General features: G+C 46.8%; 3 protein-coding genes across 3 annotated transcripts; 2 read left to right on the forward strand and 1 right to left on the reverse strand.

The window, feature by feature from the left end:
• Nucleotides 1-2,342: 2,342 nt before the first annotated feature.
• On the reverse strand, nt 2,343-5,672 carry LOC119362745 (bZIP transcription factor 60-like). The gene is made up of 2 exons (XM_037628000.1): nt 4,232-5,672; nt 2,343-2,931 (listed from the first exon to the last, which is right to left on the reverse strand). The coding sequence occupies exons 1-2, from the start codon at nt 5,514-5,516 to the stop codon at nt 2,504-2,506; spliced, it is 1,713 nt and encodes a 570-aa protein (XP_037483897.1). The 5' UTR covers nt 5,517-5,672; the 3' UTR covers nt 2,343-2,503.
• A 227-nt stretch (nt 5,673-5,899) lies between these two features.
• Nucleotides 5,900-8,642, forward strand: LOC119362746 (ATP synthase mitochondrial F1 complex assembly factor 2-like). The gene is made up of 4 exons (XM_037628001.1): nt 5,900-6,282; nt 7,451-7,625; nt 7,787-8,064; nt 8,165-8,642. The coding sequence occupies exons 1-4, from the start codon at nt 5,914-5,916 to the stop codon at nt 8,270-8,272; spliced, it is 930 nt and encodes a 309-aa protein (XP_037483898.1). The 5' UTR covers nt 5,900-5,913; the 3' UTR covers nt 8,273-8,642.
• A 2,626-nt stretch (nt 8,643-11,268) lies between these two features.
• LOC119362747 (probable carboxylesterase 18) lies at nt 11,269-12,451 on the forward strand. The gene has a single exon (XM_037628002.1). It carries the CDS (start codon nt 11,269-11,271, stop codon nt 12,349-12,351), a length of 1,083 nt encoding a protein of 360 aa, XP_037483899.1. The 3' UTR covers nt 12,352-12,451.
• The last annotated feature ends 6,606 nt before the right edge of the window (nt 12,452-19,057 follow it).

Here is a 19,057-nt window from a genome sequence, read left to right on the forward strand (position 1 = left end):
CTAGATGCTCATATTGGCTCCTACATATTCTACGAAGATCTTTATCGGTCAAACCGCATAACAATATGCGTTGTTCCCTTTGTAATCGATATGTTACTTGCCCTAGATTTGATTGTCGGTATCATCATACCTAGTTCAATCTCATTACCGGCAAGTCTCTTTACTCGTTCTGTGATACTTCATCCGGCAACTAACTCATTAGTCACATTACTTGCAAGGCTTATAGTGATGAGCATTACCGAGAGGGCCCAGAGATACCTCTCCAAAACACGGAGTGACAAATCCTAATCTCGATCTATGCCAACCCAACAAACACCTTCGGAGACACCTATAGGGCATCTTTATAATCACCCATTTACGTTGTGACGTTTGATAGCACACAAGGTGTTCCTCTGGTATTCAGGAGTTGCATAATCTCATAGTCCGAGGAACATGTATAAGTCATGAAGAAAGCAGTAGCAATGAAACTGTAACGATCATAATGCTAAGCTAATGGATGGGTCTTGTCCATCATATCATGCTCGTAATGATGTGATCCCGTTCATCAAATGACAACAAATATCTATGGTTAGGAAACATAACCATCTGTGATTAACGAGCTACTCTAGTAGAGGCATACTAGGGACACTATGTTTTGTCTATGTATTCACACATGTACTAAGTTTCCGGTTAATACAATTCTAGCATGAATAATAAACATTTATCATGAAATAAGGAAATATAAATAACAACTTTATTATTGCCTCTAGGGCATATTTCCTTCAGTTCTCTCTCAGAAAATGAATGCTGGAAATGTACGCACGTCTGATTGCTCTCTCCACAAATGAAGAGTGGGTGGAGGGGTATATATAGCCTCCACATAAAATCTAACTGTTACACACAGATTCCCAAACTTGGTGAGACCGAATGGTGAAACTCGGTCACACCGATTCAGTTCAAAATGTGAAAGTTAGGCTTTTTGGTGGGACCGACATGATCAACTCGGTGGGACCGATGTGCTAGGGTTAGGGCATAACTTGATCTCGGCGAGACCGGTCACATGAACTCGATGGGACCGATTTCAGTAATAGGCAAACAGAAAGTTGGTCAGGCAAATTCAGTGGGACCGATCGCTCATTTCGGTGAGACCGAAACGTTATGAAAAGGAAACAGAGAGTTTGCATTGCGAACTCGGTGGGACCGATCGCTCATTTCGGTGAGACCGAAATGTTACGAAGGGAAACAGAGAGTTTGCAATCCCATCTCGGTGAGACCGAGATCCCTATCGGTGAAACTGAACTGATTAGGGTTTGTGGCAGTGGCTATGTCAAATGAACTCGATGGCGCCGTATAGATCAAATCGGTGGGGCCGATTTTGACTTTTAGGTTTAGGACATATGTGGAAATGAGAAAGTGGCTAAGGGTTTTGGAGCATATCATTAAGCATTTTGAGCAAGTAAGCCATTAAGCAACACCTCATCCCTTTTAATAGTATTGGCTTTCCGATGGACTCAATGTGATCTTGGATCACTAAAATGAAAATGTAGAGTCCTGAACTTGTTGCCAATATGTGTCCTTAGCATTTTGAGGGGTCCACATCTCTAGTCCATGCCATGTCTTGAAAGAGTATTAGTTCAATGAGCTATATGTTGTTAAGAATTACCAAAACCATCCACGGGTTAGTTGCACTTTCAGAAATAGTTTGAGTTTGTGGGGGTGCCGATGAGAATTTTATAGTGCCGTGAGGTAAAGCCGCAACATGCGGGACGGGGGTCCACTTATTCGAAGGAGAGGAGATAAAGTGGTGATCAATAATTTTGGAATGCCCTCCGGCTAAGTCTGAAGCGGTACACAGATAAATGATATATTCATTTTGCACCATCTTTTCCTACTGTTATTTTTATTGTCTTATAATGTTATATTTCACTTTTGGATACAATTATAATGTCATTTCTCTCTTAAATTGCAAGTTACATCACAAGAGGGTAAATTGCAAGTTACATCACAAGAGGGAGACTGCCGACAGCTAAGAATTCTACGGATGACGCTTGCTCGAAATAGGCGCCGCCTCCAAATATGAGGCTCACGGGCTCGATATGGAGCAGGCAAATATGATATGGGCGTGTGATGACTCTTGTTTGAGTGCTATTTTGGCTCAAAATCACAATATTAGGGTCAGGCCAATATGATCATCTCTTCAAGAGAGAAAGTTTGTCTAATTCTACAAATCTTTACAAGACCATACCCTACTCGAATCAGTATCTTGCAATATTCTGATAAGATCACAGAATACTAGGGCATCAATTTTTGATCACCTTGGCCAAGTTTGGAAAATGAAATTTTGACAGAGATAGACAAGCAGATAAAAGCCCATATATGGCTGCAATAAACAGTCAACTGATTATTTGAGTTAATTAACTGCAACTCTATTCACATACACAGAACATCAGTTCCTTTGGGAAAATTCCAGTCCTGTTAATCGGTAGTATAACCTAAACACACACTGCTCCGGTGAAAACCCAGCTCACAGATGAGGGCTATGGGTTTTGAACGGCAGGACGCAAGAGTAAGTGACATACTTTACACTGTCAACAAGGACTACAACAAATATACGCGACAATGACTTCGAAGAGATCCTTCCATCAGCGTCCACTCTCGGGTCAGCCAGGACAGAGACCACCACCGATGAAGCCGGTTTGTCTCCAGCAAAGCTATCGTTATTGGGGTGCGCTTTGAGGTGATCCGTGTGGTTGGACGTTGAACCTTTTAGGGGAATGGCCATGGAATGTAAAATCCTTCTGTTCTTGACCTTATGGGACTGACTGGAGGGGAGGTTCTCTGTGGAGTTATGTGATGCATTGGGCATACCACTGGAGTAGACAGGAACAATGGTGGTCGGCGATATATCGAACTGGAACACTTCGGTGCACATTCCAGAGCTCAACATAGGACCTGAAAAACAATGGGAAGGAATAACTTTCAGCAAATGAAGAAAGAAACTACTTGCAGTAACAGTGTACAATTGAATTCAACTGTTCAAAAGCAACTGAGACAGCACACACTTCTTCCTACATGATCAAAACCCTAACGTCAAGCTACAATTCAATTTTCCACGAATATATGTATAGCTGTACAATGGGAACTGAGATATCACATCACATTGCCACTCAATTCGGTGTCACAACTACATACACAGAACCGGCAGAACTTCAGCAAGCTAACAAAAAGCATGCTACTGGTAAAGTCAGTTACATGCTCTATCAAGCCCAGCTAATCATTTTACACTGGGTTTCATCAGACTACTATCTCTAGAGCTTTCATCAATGTAGTTCTTAGGGATGAGTTAAATTTATAATGCCGCAATAGTCCACAAACCACCAACGCTGTATGTTAAAAGCCACAATCGGAAGCAACAACTATCAGCAAATGAAGGAACAGACTAGTTGCAGTAACTAACCGCGGTTAATTAGATAGAGCATGTAATTGACCGTACAAGTAGCATGTTTTCCCTTAAATTCTGTCGTTTCTGTGTATTTAATTGTCCAAATTGGGTGGCATACATTTCTAAATTGTTAGCATTGAGGCTATGTGATGTGCTACCTCAGTTGCAATTGTACAGTTATATGCATATATTTGATATTTCTAGAAAATCGACTTGTAGCTTGACATTAGGGATTTATTCCTGTAGGGAAAATAGGCCATATCTCAGTCACCTTTGTTCAAATGAATTGAATTAAACCTGTGTCTATCATGTTCAACTAGGCATTTTACATTGGATTAGTCAACTTATTTCAAGAGCAATGAAGTTCCTACGGACATGCTAAATTTATATATGCTGCATCAGTCGACAAGTAATATTATATGTTAAACATGCCGCATACATGCATAAGCACATGTTGTATAAGTAAGTATGCTGCATTAGCAATTGTTGCAGCTGCACAAGGCAATAGTACACCAAACATAAACTCTTGGAATGTGTTCATTGATCAAGTGACATAACCATATAAGTCCATGATTGCCTCCCTGTGCATACTTCACATGATAGCCATTTTTCAAGTTATCTACCGAACAGAGGCTAAGTTACTTGCAAACATCAAAACATTATCTATTAGGAGGTTGCATCAAATAGTGACTGCTATATTCGTATCAAGGTCACAGTATGATAACAAGTATAAAACCGACATGGCACGCACACATAAGTAATTTGTTTTTCAAATCTAAAGTAGTATGCAACTTTTTGTAGCATCCTTACCTGACATCGCTTCACTAAACCATTGTGGCAGTAATTCATCATCCTCTCTGTATATGCTTCCATCTCCAGGAGGTAAAGCCATCAGTTTATTTTTTATTGCTTTAGCAGATTCCATGACTTCTCCAGAATTCAACTGAGCAACATGGCCAGGAATTGCCAAACTAGTATCTTCTTGTCCTTGGTTACATGAAGTCTTTCCATCAGAGTGACACATGCGCGAAGAAGCTTTCTCACTCGCAACAACAGACTGGATAACCAAATTTCCATTGATCTTGACATGCTTCCCATTCCTTGGAATATACAACAACGCTGGGAGCGTCTCACTTGAATTATGTGGCAACTTCGAATCAACACCTTCCGAGACACCATCTCGAGGCCCATCAACAGCCAGAACCCTCTCATGACGTGATTGTGATGGACCAAGCACAATTCCTTCTCGTGAATCAACTGCTCCATACATCCGATTTACCACAGGAACCAAACACCCGCAGAGCATCATCAGGAACAGCAAGCCAAGGAGGCTAACACTAGCAACCTTCTTGGTCTTCCTAGACTTCTTGGCCGGTGGTTCTGCGGCAGCCGACGCAGGCTGCTTGGTTCTCAGCCGAGGTATCGGCATGAGCGGCACTTGGGAGCCGCGCGCTCCGATCGCATATGCCGGGTGCATCCATGGCGGCGGCAAAGGGTACAATCCAGGGTACATTGGCAGTGGCGGGGGGACGCCTGCACCGGCGCCAGCCAGCTGCTGCTTGAGAGCGGCGTTCTCAGCGGTGACGCAGGAGATCCTGGTTGAGAGGTCGGCGATGGTGGCCTGCATGGCCTTGACCTTCCCCTCCAGCTCCTCGACGTACTGCTTCTTCCTCTGACGCGACAGGTGCGCGCTCTCCCGGTTCCGCACCAGCCGCGCCCGTCGCTTGTCGTCCTCACCCTCCCCGTCCTTAGCCTTGCCGTCGCTCCCAGCGCTCGCGCTCCTGGAAGACGTCTCCGAGGACTCGTCGTTCTTCAGGGCGCCGTCCGCTCCGCCACCTGAGCCGGAGGAGGAGTCCCCTGCCCCGCCCGGCGACCCGGCCGAGGACGAGGACGTGGCGAGCGGCGGCGGGGGCGACGGGAGCTGCACGTCGTCGGTGGGGAGGAGGTCGAGGTCGAGGTCGAAGTCGAAGTCGATGTCCAGATCGTCGAGATCGAAGCCCTCCAGGGCGAAGGCGTCGTCGCCCGGATGGGGGAACTCCGGCAGGTCGTCGGGGAAGGGCAGGTCCGCGAAGGGGGACGCCTCCGCGATGGCCATGGCGCGAGATCCGGTCACGGCGAGCGCATGCGCGACGGCGGGGCGGGCGGCCGGTCGGGGTCCTGGATCTCGCGCGGCGCGGTCGCCGTAGCGTGCAGGGTTTGCAATGTGGGAATGGAAGGGAAAGGAAAGGCAGGAACTGAAGCTGGGGGATTCGGTCCGAGTCGTTGGTCGCCTCTTTGGCGTCGTGGAGACGAACCGGACGCGTGGGGGCGGTGGGGCCAAAGTCAGACGCGAGACGCGTCTGGATTCTGGAACGTTCTCCGGGCCGCCCTAAGGGCCTTGATGGGCCGGGAGCAGCCTGGTGGGCTTAAAATGGCCTGGGTTTGCGACGGGCTGGAATTGCTACTACATTCGAGAGGGAGGCCCAGGTGAAGCGGCGACCGGGCAGAGGGGAATGGCGACGACACTCGCGGGCCGCCGCCTGCTCCTCCTCCGGCGATGCGAGGCCGGGCGGCGGCTGCTCGGCACGGCGGCGGAGGCGTCTCCGGGCGGGGAGGAGGCGGGCGGCGAGGCGATCTACGTGAGGAAGCCCTCGTCCTCGTCGACGCGGGACGAGACCTCGGTGTCCATGCCCATGTCCTTCATGACGGGGTCCGTGGTGGGGAAGCGGTTCTACCGCGACGCCACCGTGCGCCGCGCAGACGACGGGAACGGGTGGACCGTCATGCTCGACTACCGCACCCTCAAGACGCCGGCCAAGCGCCCGCTCAAGCTGCACTCGCGCACGCTCGCCATGGCCGTCGCGGCCGAGTGGGAGTACCAGGTCATGATGCCTCCCCTCCTCTCTTCTCCTTCGTGTTCTGTTGTTTGGTTGACCTCGACTGTGATACTGTACTGCAGTGTGAGATCACTCGGGTTCTATCTCATGGATAGTATGGCTGTCTGCTAACAACTTAATAGTACTAGCAATCTAACAAAATGGTTGGGGTGGAATGGTATGTTTGGCGGTTAGTTTGACCCTGATATCGTAGATTTGGCTTATCCAGAACAGTGGTGAATTATGAGAGGATTTCCTGACCATTTCATTCTATTGTACATTTCAAATGTGTTGGATCTAGGTTTTCATCATAGTACTAGTTAGTGCCGCTGATGGCTTGAATCACACGACTGAATTGCTTTTAATGTTCTCGTTTCTTTGCCCTTTATTGTGTCATGTGCAGATATTCTAAATGACCAGAATGACCGTTTGGCCATAAGTAGAATGAAATAATTAAACAGTATCCAAAATGCATCAGAATAGATCTGTTGTGTTTATGCATAACGGGTAGTTCATTGCCTAAAGTGGAGAATAGAGCATTTTCACTTCTGATCTCTAGAGAGGCAAGATTGGCTGATAATGAAAATAAAGCAAAACTCAATATGGAAGATGAAATCACACAATATCAGTCCCTGTGATGTAGTCTGTTGGTGTAGGTTCATTGCATTTATGCAGAATCCACAGTACACTGCCTTCTCCCTTCTGTGGAGTATACAGCACGTTTTAGAGTTGAATTTTCGCTTCTGGTCTGTGCAGAGGCAAGAGAGCTTGAAAATGAACACTACCACCGTCAGTACCTCTGATGAAATTAAAGCAAGACTTGATATGGCCGATGTACTCAGTGTGTCATCTCTTATACAGATCCATAAATTGTATTCATATGCTGAATTTAAGGATACTAGTAGTTAGATAGTACTCGCTCTTAGTTGTGTAAATATATGTTTTGCATGACTAAGTTGCTGCTTTCAAATGTTCCCCACTGTAACTTATAACTTACAAGTTGTGAGAGTTGTTACAAGCAACACCAACTTACTTTTTTTGGTCTGCTGCCCATCTGCCATCATGTAGGAATGCATGATTATATCTGAATTAACTTCTTGCAAAAAAAGTTTGCTTCCTATATTTCATTCCCTAGCTTCTCGATGCTGGTACTGAAAGTTTCTTATTGTCATAGGAACAAGATGGAATCCGGCCTTTTACTATGCCTCTTATGAAGCTTGCTTGTACTGCACTGGAGAGAGTTCCGTTGACACGAACGAAAATAATTACCAATTTGATGCAAAAATTCCATCAAGATTTGGTATTTTGTCGCTCACCTGCCGATGATGAACTTACCAAAGGAGTCTATGGTAAGGTGCCCAATTTTGTTCTCATGTGTTGGTGCAGTTATTGTGCTCCAATAGTGATGAACTGGTTTTAGGCTACTTAGATCCATGCAATTAAATTGCAGATGCTCTGTATCATTGGCCCCTCAATGTGATTTCTCATGCTTTCTTACCTTTGTGTGCAGAAAAACAGAAGGAGAAAATTGACCCAATACTGGACTGGGTCAAGACTGAGTTTGGGTTCAAGCCTGTTGTGTACACAAGTTTTTTAGGAGGGAAGCAAGATGAGCGGCTAGTTAAGGCTGTAGAAACCGTTCTGAAGGATGCAAATGATTGTGAGCTGGCATCTATTGATGCTATGGCCGCAGCAGCCCATTCCCTGGTAATCCCTCTCGCAATAGTTAGAGGAAGGTTGGGAGTTGATGAATCCATTGAGCTGATCAGACTTGAAGAAGATCACCAGGTGTGATATTGCAACCATTTCATTTGTTTACTTTTACCCCTTGTTTTTTTCTTTCCCCCTCCCTTTTTGTCTTATGGTCTTTATTCTTCATTAACCCCAGGTCGATCGATGGGGCCTGGTTGAAGGAGGTCATGATGTTGATATTGCTGATCTTAAAGTCCAGATGTCATCGGCTGTTGTGTTCCTTCAACTTTCATGGCTGAAGTAAAACATTTCTATCGATAATCTACGGAATGGTTTCTCCTTTTTTGTTGTTTGTTTTTTGTGATTGTACCATGAAGAGGTGTGGAATAATAATTAACCGTAGGTGGTTAAGAAAAAACAAAGTAATTTTACTCAACCGCTGCTAGCGTTGAACTTTTGCTTAAATGGAGCTCAGTATATTATGTTAGTAAGGGTGTATGAAAACCCCAAATCCTTCTGTATTATGCGATCTCTGGTTCTGTAGGTAAAAGTGCTATCAATAGCATACATATTTTTTTGGTGTGATGAAGAGTGCAATAGGTGAAATTTTGTGGGAAACATATTTTGCAATCAGTGGAAATGATGCTGTTTGTCCACTGTTGCATTGCTCAACAGCACGACTTTTTTGCCCATGCTGTACCAAATAATTGACAATTTATATGAATGTAAAACACCATAGCAGATTCCATCTTCCAGTTTATTATATAAGACGCAGTAATAAATTGTTGATGTGAACTGGAAACTGAAATGAGTGTGAAGTCTAGATAACTGTATACTGTGTACCCAATAGTTATTGACGTGAAATAGGCGTTATCTCTTTTGGGCTACCTTTGATTCATAAGATGGGAACAGGAAATTTCTAAGAGATGAGATTTTTTTTATCAAAGAAGGGCTTGCCCCTTCCGATTTTCATTACTGAAAACCACAGAGTTCTACAAAAGAGTTCAAAAGAAAACGAAAAGATCCAACTGGAATCAGCATGAACAAAAGCAACCCCAACGACCAACAAGGGTCAGCCACACCATACATCTTCGAGTTCACAGCTGCCAAACCGGGTTCAAGCTACCTTGAGGCAAAAGTAGCCAAGGATCTATTCTACGGGAGCACCAAACATCAGGTTCACCACCGCAGGTGAGACTTTTCTTCATTCCAATCTAGCAACATTGATCCTCCACCCCTGCTTGGTTGTGAACACTTCATTTGCTGCCTGCTCTAGCACCCTTGCTCCCAGCTCCAACATTTTTCTTGACGACTCCTTTATCTGCAAAATAGACCAGTCAATTAACCACCTGCACATTAGCTTGACAACATATAAAGGATCATTTATCCTTTTATTCTCAAAGATAATTGCATTTTTGCTTTTCCAAATTGACCAAAGCAGGGCTGAAATCCCCACCAGCACCAGTTTCTTATCATCTTTGTTAAATTTCCTAATCCAGTCTCCAAAACAATCTTTCACACTAGATGACACAGTTTTAAAACCACACACACATCTGACCAAACTCCATAACAATGAAGCAACCGAACAAGAGAAGAATAGATGATCAATTGATCATCTTTCCCACACAAGACACAACTTTTCTCACCCTTCCATCCTTTTTTAAGCAGTACATCTCTAGTTAGGATGCTTTTTTTATTGATCAACCATAAAAACACTTTCAGTTTCGCAGGTACTTTAATCTTCCATAAGTATTTCTGTGGGAATTTCATCCCAACAGCTATCAATTTCCTATACAAGGATCCCACAGAGAAATTATGATCAGCAGTGAGGGTCCAGAGGATTTTGTCCTCCCCTCCTTGCATTTGAATTTCCTCACATCTTTTTTTGAGACTGTTCCAAAGCTCCACAGTCTCTCCATGTAGGGTTCTTCTAAATCTAAATCCATGCCAACCTTTCTGCATGGCCTCCTCCACAGTAATGTTATGATCAAAGGATATATCATACAGTCTAGGGTAAGTCTCCCTCAAAGGTTTATCATCAACCCATGAATCTTCCCAAAACCTAGTATTTCTCCCATCCCCCACCTTTTTCTTTACAAATTTGTAAAAGATTTCTTTGATTTTTAGTAGGCTATCCCAGAATTGTGAGTCCCCTGGCTTTTTACATATTAAAGCCAAACACCCCCCTTTCTATATTTGTCTTCCAAAATATCCTGTCACAGGCCCTTTTCATTTTCCATTTTCCAAAACCATTTAGCCAGAAGTGCAATATTCATTATTTCCAGATTCAGTATCCCCAACCCCCCCATTTCTTTGGGTATAAGAGATGAGATGACATTTATTTGATATCCTATGAATATGAATAGGAAATGAGGAACATGTAAAGAGATGTCATTTGGTTCACATGCTAGGATTTTTTAATTGAATTTAGGCTGATGTGTTTTCCTTCGAAATGTGAAGGATCAGAATCACTCCTACATGGGAATAGAAATCCGTTTATATATAGACCAAAAGATTTTGGACCCTGATAAGTGCCACTTGTGTGGCACAAACACACAGAATGTTTTTTATGACAAATTTTAGTTTTTTTGTGGTTTGTTTTTTCCTTTCAGATGGCAACTTTAGTTGTGAAAAACATCAGAGTCGGAGTGCTTTGTATCACACATGTGAGACTCATCATTCGGGAAGGTTTTAAAGATTTTTTAATGAAAATCCCATCCATAAAATTCCTTCAAACCAAAGGCTAGCATGTTGCGGGTGGTCGACATCTCGTCTAACAACCTTCCTACCAACACCGATAGCCGGTGCAACAGCAAACAAATGGCTGCCCAATTTCGTCCCGTCCATAGCGCTTTGGAAGTCACTTCTTTGTGGTGCTCCTGGATACTTCTGATCAATACTATTCCCTCTGTCCCAAAATTCTTGTCTTAAATTTATCTAAATAGGGAGTACTAAAATAAGGCTTGTGATGAACATCTATTGGAGCCGATCATTTCCAAGATCGAATTCTAACTTCACACGCGCCCGCTTGATGTTTATCAAAAACTGGAAAACTCGAAAATTTATGAAATCACCAGAGAGGGCAGAGGAGGTGCTTCGAACGTGTACGTCGTCTACAGCCGAATTCGGTGTCATTTCCTCATAGTCATATGGCTGGTGCGCGTGGGATGACGTGCAACGCCAGACTGCCCACTTCGGGGCAGTCTGCGACGGCGATCGGCCATGGCTCGGAGTCCACAGCTCATGCGCATATAGTCGCAGAGACGTATCCAAATGCAGCAGGCGCCAGCCAAGAAAACGATGGAGGAAACGGGAAGCAGGAGCCGAGAGGTGTCTCGCGCCTCGCCGCCGGCGCTGCCGTGCGCGGTGCGGTTGCAGGTCACCGCGTTCTCGCCCCTCATCGACACCATAAACCGCCGCGACGGCACCGTCAACCGCGGCCTCTACTCCGTCGCCGACCGCATCCTCCGCGTGCGCGCGAGCCCTCGCCCGGACTCCTCCGGCGTCCGCTCCGTCGACTTCGACGTCGACGCGTCGCGCGGCCTCTTGGCGCGCGTCTTCTCCTTCTCCTCCCCCGTCGCGCCCCAGGCCCCGCTCCCGGTCGTCGTCTACTTCCACGGCGGCGGCTTCGCGATGTTCTCCGCGCGCCAGTGCTACTTCGACCGCCTCTGCCGCCGCCTCTGCCGGGGCGTCGGCGCCGTCGTGGTCTCCGTCGAGTACCGCCTCGCGCCCGAGCACCCCTACCCGGCCGCCTACGACGACGCCATGGACGCGCTCCGCTTCATCGACGCCAACGGCGTCCCGGGGCTGGACGAGGGCGTCCGCGTGGACCTCTCCAGCTGCTTCCTCGCCGGGGAGAGCGCCGGCGGCAACATAATCCACCACGCGGCCAACCGCTGGGCTGCGGCCGCGCCCACCCCAAACTCCGTGCGCCTCGCCGGCCTCCTGTCCGTGCAGCCGTACTTCGGCGGCGAGGAGCGGACGGAGTCGGAGCTGAGGCTGGACGGCGTGGTGCCGATCGTGACCATCCGGCGGGCGGACTTCTGGTGGAGGGCGTTCCTGCCGGAGGGCGCCAGCCGCGACCACCCGGCGGCGCACGTGACCGACGAGAACGCCGAGCTGGCCGAGGCGTTCCCGCCGGCGATGGTGCTGGTCGGCGGGTTCGACCCGCTGCAGGACTGGCAGCGGCGGTACGCCGACGTGCTGCGGCGGAAGGGGAAGTCCGTGGAGGTGGTGGAGTTCCCGGACGGCATCCACGCGTTCTACCTCTTCCCGGACCTCCCCGACACCGCCAGGGCTATCGAGCGCATGAGGACGTTCGTGCAAAGCAACAGGACGTCGCCGTCGGCGCGAGAACCTTCTAGCGGGAACGAAATCGACTGAAAACGGCCATTCAAAAATTGATTGAAAAGAACTTGTAGTCCCCTCGACGTGTCGAAATTTGGAAATACGAGTATATCTCTTAAGTCCATTCAATTGGTTACACATTGGTCCGTAGAAAATTTGTGTACACAAGGAAAGATATCTCGATTATGGCCTGCTTGGATTAGGTGTAGGACGTGTTTGGATTGGAGCCAAGAGCAGCGTGGGGCGTGTGTTTGGAGGCCAAGTTAGCTTCATCAGTTCAATTTTTCGCCAACTTCCGGCAAGTTGCACGCCCATGAGTTGGCAGAGCCAGCTTGGGCAGCATCCAAACATACCCGTAGTAGTCCCTTCATTTTTATATACAAGACCATTATAAAAAATATATTTTACTTTTATACAAACCACCAACTTTAATCTGTAACCGAGGCAAAAATTAATGACATTGTCTTGTACTATCAACTCATAGTTTAACCATTCACATGTACGCAGTGGATGATAGTAATTTGCATGTGCCCTATTAACTAACCCGGTAAACGAGAAGACAAGCTGACCGGAGAAGACATTAATTTTTATCTTGCTATCTCTAATTTGAGTTTATTGTCTTGTATAAAAAGATGGAGGGAGTATCAGCTTCAACGTTCGTTGGGTATCATGACAATGCAAACATTTTTTATGACAAGTTTTTCAGGGCGTAGATGGCAATTTCCTCATAACACACATGGCAAATCTTGGCAAACAAAAGATTTGTACGAAAAATTGCGTGTTTACTTGAAGGGATTGCCAAACTCCCGACAACATAATTTGTCGTAAAAAATGTTCGTTTTGCCATGCTTCCCCAACGAATGTTCGCAGAATAGCATTATTACCCCTAAAATATGAGTAAATTTCAAGTTTTCACCCTTTTACCATTTTTTGACATTAATTATCCCACCAAAGAGATTTTTTCTTACGTTCCTCACTTAACGACACTTGTGCTACATTTACCTTTTTAGAGCATCTACAATCTGACCCCCCATACCCGCCCCAAACGCCCCGACGGGCTGCCCGGTCTCGTAAAAAACGCCACCCAACCGGGCGCCCCAAATCTAGCCCAAACGCCCTAGATTGACCGGCTACCCCTGAGCCGGATATGGGGACACCCGGACGCGGGCGCCATGTCGAATCAACCCGCTAGGGCCTGCGACGCCCCCACAAAAATCCCATCCCACCCGAGGAATCCTAGTACTATCTCAGTCCACACTTGTCTTCTCCGTTCTCCTCGTCTCTTCCCCTTCCTCCCAAACCCTTCCCTCCCCTCCGCCATGGCCAACACCGATGAGCGCTCCGGGAGCAAACCCAATCCCACCGACTAGGATGGTCTCACAAAGGAGGAGGACGCCGGATCTAGCTCCGACGCGCCGAACGACAAGAAGCTTGCGCTCTGCATCGCCATCCAGCGCTCGCGTGTGGACACCGGCGGTAGCTCGAACTGTTGAGAAACGTAGTAGAAAACAAAAAAAATCACCCTATGATCAACCAGAAACAATATGAAGATGCATTAATGGTTTGGATTTGATTGTTACCGACTCCAAGTTGTAGCGGAAGAAGACGAGTCAGTGCAGATCATACTTGAAGTTCCTCGAACCACAGATCATACTTGAAGTCCCTCGAACCGTTCATGAACGATCCCTCGAATGGAAGACCGAAAACATGGACTCTTCACATTTTCAAGCGTACATGCTTCACGATCCGGCACTGCTTCGTCGTCCAGGGCTAATCATCACCGGAGAATTAGAGCGAGAATTAGGGAACCACACATGGCTTCTCTATTATGAGGACTAGATGGAACTAGAACTAGACCTGGACTAGATCAAACTAGACGAGAACTAGATCAAGAGAGAACTAGAAGAGGCTTCAAAACTTATGTTCTAGGGGCTAGCCCCACCCCTCTATTTATATGTTGAGTCCCGGGGTCGTAACTGATGAAAATATGCCCTAGAGGCAATAATAAAATGGTTATTATTATATTTCCTTAATCATGATAAATTTTTATTATTCATGCTAGAATTATATTGACCGAAAACTTAAATACATGTGCGAATACACAAACAAATACCATGTCCCTAGTGAGCCTCTACTAAACTATCTCGTTGATCAAAAGATGGTTAAGGTTTCCTAACCATAGACATGAATTGTCATTTGATAACGGGATCACATCATTAGGAGAATGATGTGATGGACAAGACCCATCCGTTAGCTTAGCATATGATCGTTCAGTTTATTGCTACTGTTTTCTTAATGTCAAATATATATTCCTTAGACCATGAGATCATGCTGAAGGAAATAAGCCCTTGAGGCAATAATAAAGTTGTTATTTGATATTTCCTTATTCATGATAAATGTTTATTATTCATGCTAGAATTGTATTAACAGGAAACTTGATACATATGTGAATACATAGACAAAACACCGTGTCCCTAGTATGCCTCTACTAAACTAGCTCGTTGATCAAAGATGGTTAAGTTTCCTAACCATGGACATGAGTTGTCATTTGATAAACGGGATCACATCATTAGTGGAATGATGTGATGGACACGACCCATCCGTTAGCTTAGCATTATGACCATTCAGTTTTATTGCTACTGCTTTCTTCGTGTCAAATATATATTCCTCCGACTATGAGATTATGCAACTCCCGGACATCGGAGGAATGCTTTGTGTGCTATAAAATGTCACAACATAACTGGGTGATTATAAAGATGCTCTACAGGTATCTCCGAAGGTGTTTGTTGGGTTGACATAGATCAAGATTAGGGTTTGTCACTCTCTTTGGGCCCTCTCGGTAATGCACATCATATGAAGCCTTGCAAGCAATAAAGTGACTAATGAGTTAGTTACGGGACGATGGACCACAGAACGAGTAAATAGACTTGCCCGTAACGATATTGAACTAGGTATGAAGATACTGACGATCGGATCTCGGGCAAGTAACATACCGATGACAAAGGGAATAATGTATGTTGACATTATGGTTCGACCAAGAAAGATCTTCGTAGAATACGTGGGAACCAATATGAGCATCCAGGTTCCGCTATTCGTTATTACCGGAGAGGTGTATTTGTCATGTCTACATAGTTCTCGAACCCGTAGGGTCCGCACGCTTAACGTTCGATGACGATATGTATTATACGAGTTATGTGTTTTGGTGACCGAAGGTTGTTCGGAGGCCGGGATGAGATCACGGACATGACGAAGAGTCTTGAAATGGTCGACAGGTAAAGATTGATATATTGGAAGGTTATATTCGGACATCGGAATGGTTCCGGAGTGTTTAGGATAAATATCGAAGTACCGAGGGGTTACCGGAACCCCCGGGGAAGTAATGGGCCTTATTGGGCCATAGTGGAGAGGAGGAGGCAGGTCGCATGTGGTGGCGCCCACCCTCCTATGGAGTCCGAATTGGACAAGGGGGAGGGACGCGGCCCCCCTTTCCTTCTCCCTCTCTCTCCCTCCACTTCCCTCTTTCCCCCTCTGTTGGAAACGAAGGGGGGCGACTAGGACTAGGAGTTCTAGTTGGACTCCCCCCACTTGGCGCGCCCCCTAGGGCCGGCGGCCTCCCCTCTCCTCCTTTATATACGGGGCAGGGGGCACCCCAAAGACACATCAATTGTCTTAGCCGTGTGCGGTGCCCCCCTCCACCGTTTACTCCTCCGGTCATATTATCGTAGTGCTTAGGCGAAGCCCTACGCGGATCTCATCACCATCACTGTCACCACGCCATCATGCTGACGAAACTCGTCGACCCCTTCATACCTCTACTGGATCAAGAGTTCGAGGGATGTCATCGAGCTGAACGTGTGCAAAACTCAGAGGTGCCGTATGTTCGACTTGATCAGTTGAACCGAGAAGACATTCGACTACATCAACCGCCTTAAGTTAACGCTTTCGCTTTCGGTCTACGAGGGTACATGGACACACTCTCCCCTCTCATTGCTATGCATCTCCTACATAGATCTTGCGTGAGCGTAGGATTTTTTTTGAAATTGCATGCTATGTTTCCCAACAGTGGCATCTAAGCCAGGTCTATGCGTAGATGATATGCACGAGTAGAACACAAAGAGTTGTGGGCGGTGATCTTCATACTGCTTACCACCAATGTCTTATTTTAATTTGGCGGTATTGTTGGATGAAGCAGCCCTGATGTAGGGTAGAACCCTAGGTGGCCGATCTTTCACGATTGGAGTGGGATCCCTCGAAGAACATGAAGAACACAGGGAAGAACGGGGAGAAATCACAAGGGGAAACACTCAAGAACAAGTCCAATCACATATCCACTAGACAATCAAACACACAAGATCCACAAGGTACATGAACAAAAAAGGGAAAGATACAAGGTAAGGTTCATCTCCAAGAGGAGGTCTTGATTGGGTCCGCCTGTGAGGGTGTCTTGATGATATCTCGCAGGATCTTCTCACATGGAGGTCTTGAACTCCATGGGAGCGGTCTCTCTCTCTCAAGAGGAGGAGGTAGGAGCAAAGCTCACCTAAGAATGAGCTATCATATTTGCTACACCTAGAAAGGAGGTGGAGGTGGTCTATTTATAGTCTAAGCCACGAAGGGGTAAGTGGGAGAGGGATACAAGGCCAAAGGCCCGCGGCTGCGCACAGGCAGAGCGGTAGTACCAGACCTCGGGCCATAGTACCGCTTGTAGGCGGTAGTACCGCTTGTTCTGGAGCGTCCATGTTCTCTTCCTCCTTCTCTTCCATGCTTCCCTCGCGGACGATGTAGTCGTTCCTTGGCGCTTGCACTCCTCCTCGACATCCGTGAAGCTCCAACAGTACCTATGCATGCACACGGGAGAAGTGTCAAGTAGTATACCATCTGAGGGAGTCCTGGATTAGGGGGTCCTCGGACAACCGGACTATATGCTTATGCCGGACTGTTGGACTATGAAGATACAAGATTCAAGACTTCGTCCCATGTCCGGGTGGGACTCTCCTTTGCATGGAAGGCAAGCTTGGCAATTCGGATATGTAGATTCCCTTCTCTGTAACCGACTCTGTGTAACCCTAGCCCCCTCCAGTGTCTATATAAACTGGAGGGTTTAGTACGTAGGACAACAACAATCATAATCATAGGCTAGCTTCTAGGGTTTAGCCTCTACGATCTCGTGGTAGATCAACTCTTGTAATACTCATATCATCAAGATCAATCAAGCAGGAAGTAGGGTATTACCTCCATAGAGAGGGCCCGAACCTGGGTAAACATCGTGTCCCCCGCCTCCTGTTACCATTAGCCTTAGACGCACAGTTCGGGACCCCCTACCCGAGATCCGCTAGTTTTGACACCGACATTGGTGCTTCCATTGAGAGTTCCACTGTGACGTCGAAAAAAAAGGTTTGATGGCTCGCCTTGCTATCAAGGACAACATCGCCTCGAGGGGAGCCCTGGCTTTAGGCCAAACCCTCTAACTAGGCGGCTTCGTCATGACCGACCGATCGGCCGCCGTGCCGACAATGACTTCTCGGGTCATCGAAAACAGCCTCCACATCAGCTGGGAATACACCAAGTGAATGGATCCAATGGAACTTTCATCCTTGAACGAGCTCTTGGATCGCATCGCCGCCTTGGGAGTCGCTACGGACTATGATCGGATTGGGCTTAAACCTGATCGAAGAGAGATTAACTCTCCACCGGTCACCCATCAAATAGCGGTGGTGGAGGAGCAAGGCAGCGACTCTTCCTCTATTTTGAGGACGAACTATGTCCGGATTCCCGAGCTCTCCGAGCCGGATACCCGCTCACGGAAGGACATGACCCAAACTCTGAACTTAGAATCGGACAGCGGGCCAGAAAAATTGGGCAACATCCCGGAACCTGAACTACCAAGTTCGGAAGTTCTTATGCCTCTAGGTCTCGAATTGGGTCAGGGTTCGGACTTAAATCCACCCACCCACCCAGATACAAGCGATCTTTCCCACATTAAAGAACAATCCCAAGAGATAGTACATCACTTTTGGGCCAGATTCCTCCTTGTAATGAGCAAGGTTAAGGATTGTCGCGAGGAAGACGCAATCTCATTCTTTTGCAAAAATTGCACGGACAAGGGAATCCTTAACGCCATAAGTCGCCGTGACATATCACAATTCGCTGACTTGGCATCCACAGTACAGAAGTACTGTGCGATGGAAAGCGCCTGGAAAACCTAGGCAAAATTCTAGGATCCTTCGGCTCTCACTAAACCCCTTGTCCGAACCAAAAGGGTGCACTCTCGCAGGTCACCCGATCCAATCACAAAGAAACCAAAGCCCACTACAGGGTGTGGAACCGTATTGGAGGGATGGCTCAATAGGCCATGCAAAATTCACACCACACCGGATACCGTACCAACACATAGCCTTAGAGCATGTTGGATACTTCGGCAGGTGGCCAAGAGCGGCGAGGATCTCCTCATTAACAATACCGCAGAGCATCATCCCGCAAAAAACAACAATACAGTGTTGACAGTCTTCGAGACTTTCGCCTCGAATAACAGGTGCAAGAGAGCACTCTACGGCCTCGCTGAAGTCTTCCATGTTGCGGCAATGAATCCCTGGAATGACACGGCTATAACCTTTAATGCCAGTGATGAACCTCAATTCCGAACAGTCCAAGCACCAGCTGCTTTGGTCCTTAGTCCAATTGTGGACGGCTTCTGGCTTACTAAAGTGCTCATGGACGGCGACAGCGGATTAAACCTCATCTA

Source organism: Triticum dicoccoides, chromosome 2B (assembly GCF_002162155.2).
Source record: "Triticum dicoccoides isolate Atlit2015 ecotype Zavitan chromosome 2B, WEW_v2.0, whole genome shotgun sequence".
Lineage (NCBI taxonomy): Eukaryota > Viridiplantae > Streptophyta > Magnoliopsida > Poales > Poaceae > Triticum > Triticum dicoccoides.

Excerpts from the sequence above, each read along its gene's own strand:
- LOC119362745 (XM_037628000.1), bottom strand. The coding sequence starts at position 5,516 with ATGGCCATCGCGGAGGCGTCCCCCTTCGCGGACCTGCCCTTCCCCGAC. Across the intron at positions 2,932-4,231 it reads GTTTAGTGAAGCGATGTCAG|GTCCTATGTTGAGCTCTGGA; the intron begins GTAAGGATGCTA and ends ATTGTTTTTCAG.
- LOC119362747 (XM_037628002.1), top strand. The coding sequence starts at position 11,269 with ATGGAGGAAACGGGAAGCAGGAGCCGAGAGGTGTCTCGCGCCTCGCCG.
- LOC119362746 (XM_037628001.1), top strand. The coding sequence starts at position 5,914 with ATGGCGACGACACTCGCGGGCCGCCGCCTGCTCCTCCTCCGGCGATGC. Across the intron at positions 6,283-7,450 it reads CGGCCGAGTGGGAGTACCAG|GAACAAGATGGAATCCGGCC; the intron begins GTCATGATGCCT and ends TTATTGTCATAG. Across the intron at positions 7,626-7,786 it reads ACTTACCAAAGGAGTCTATG|AAAAACAGAAGGAGAAAATT; the intron begins GTAAGGTGCCCA and ends CTTTGTGTGCAG.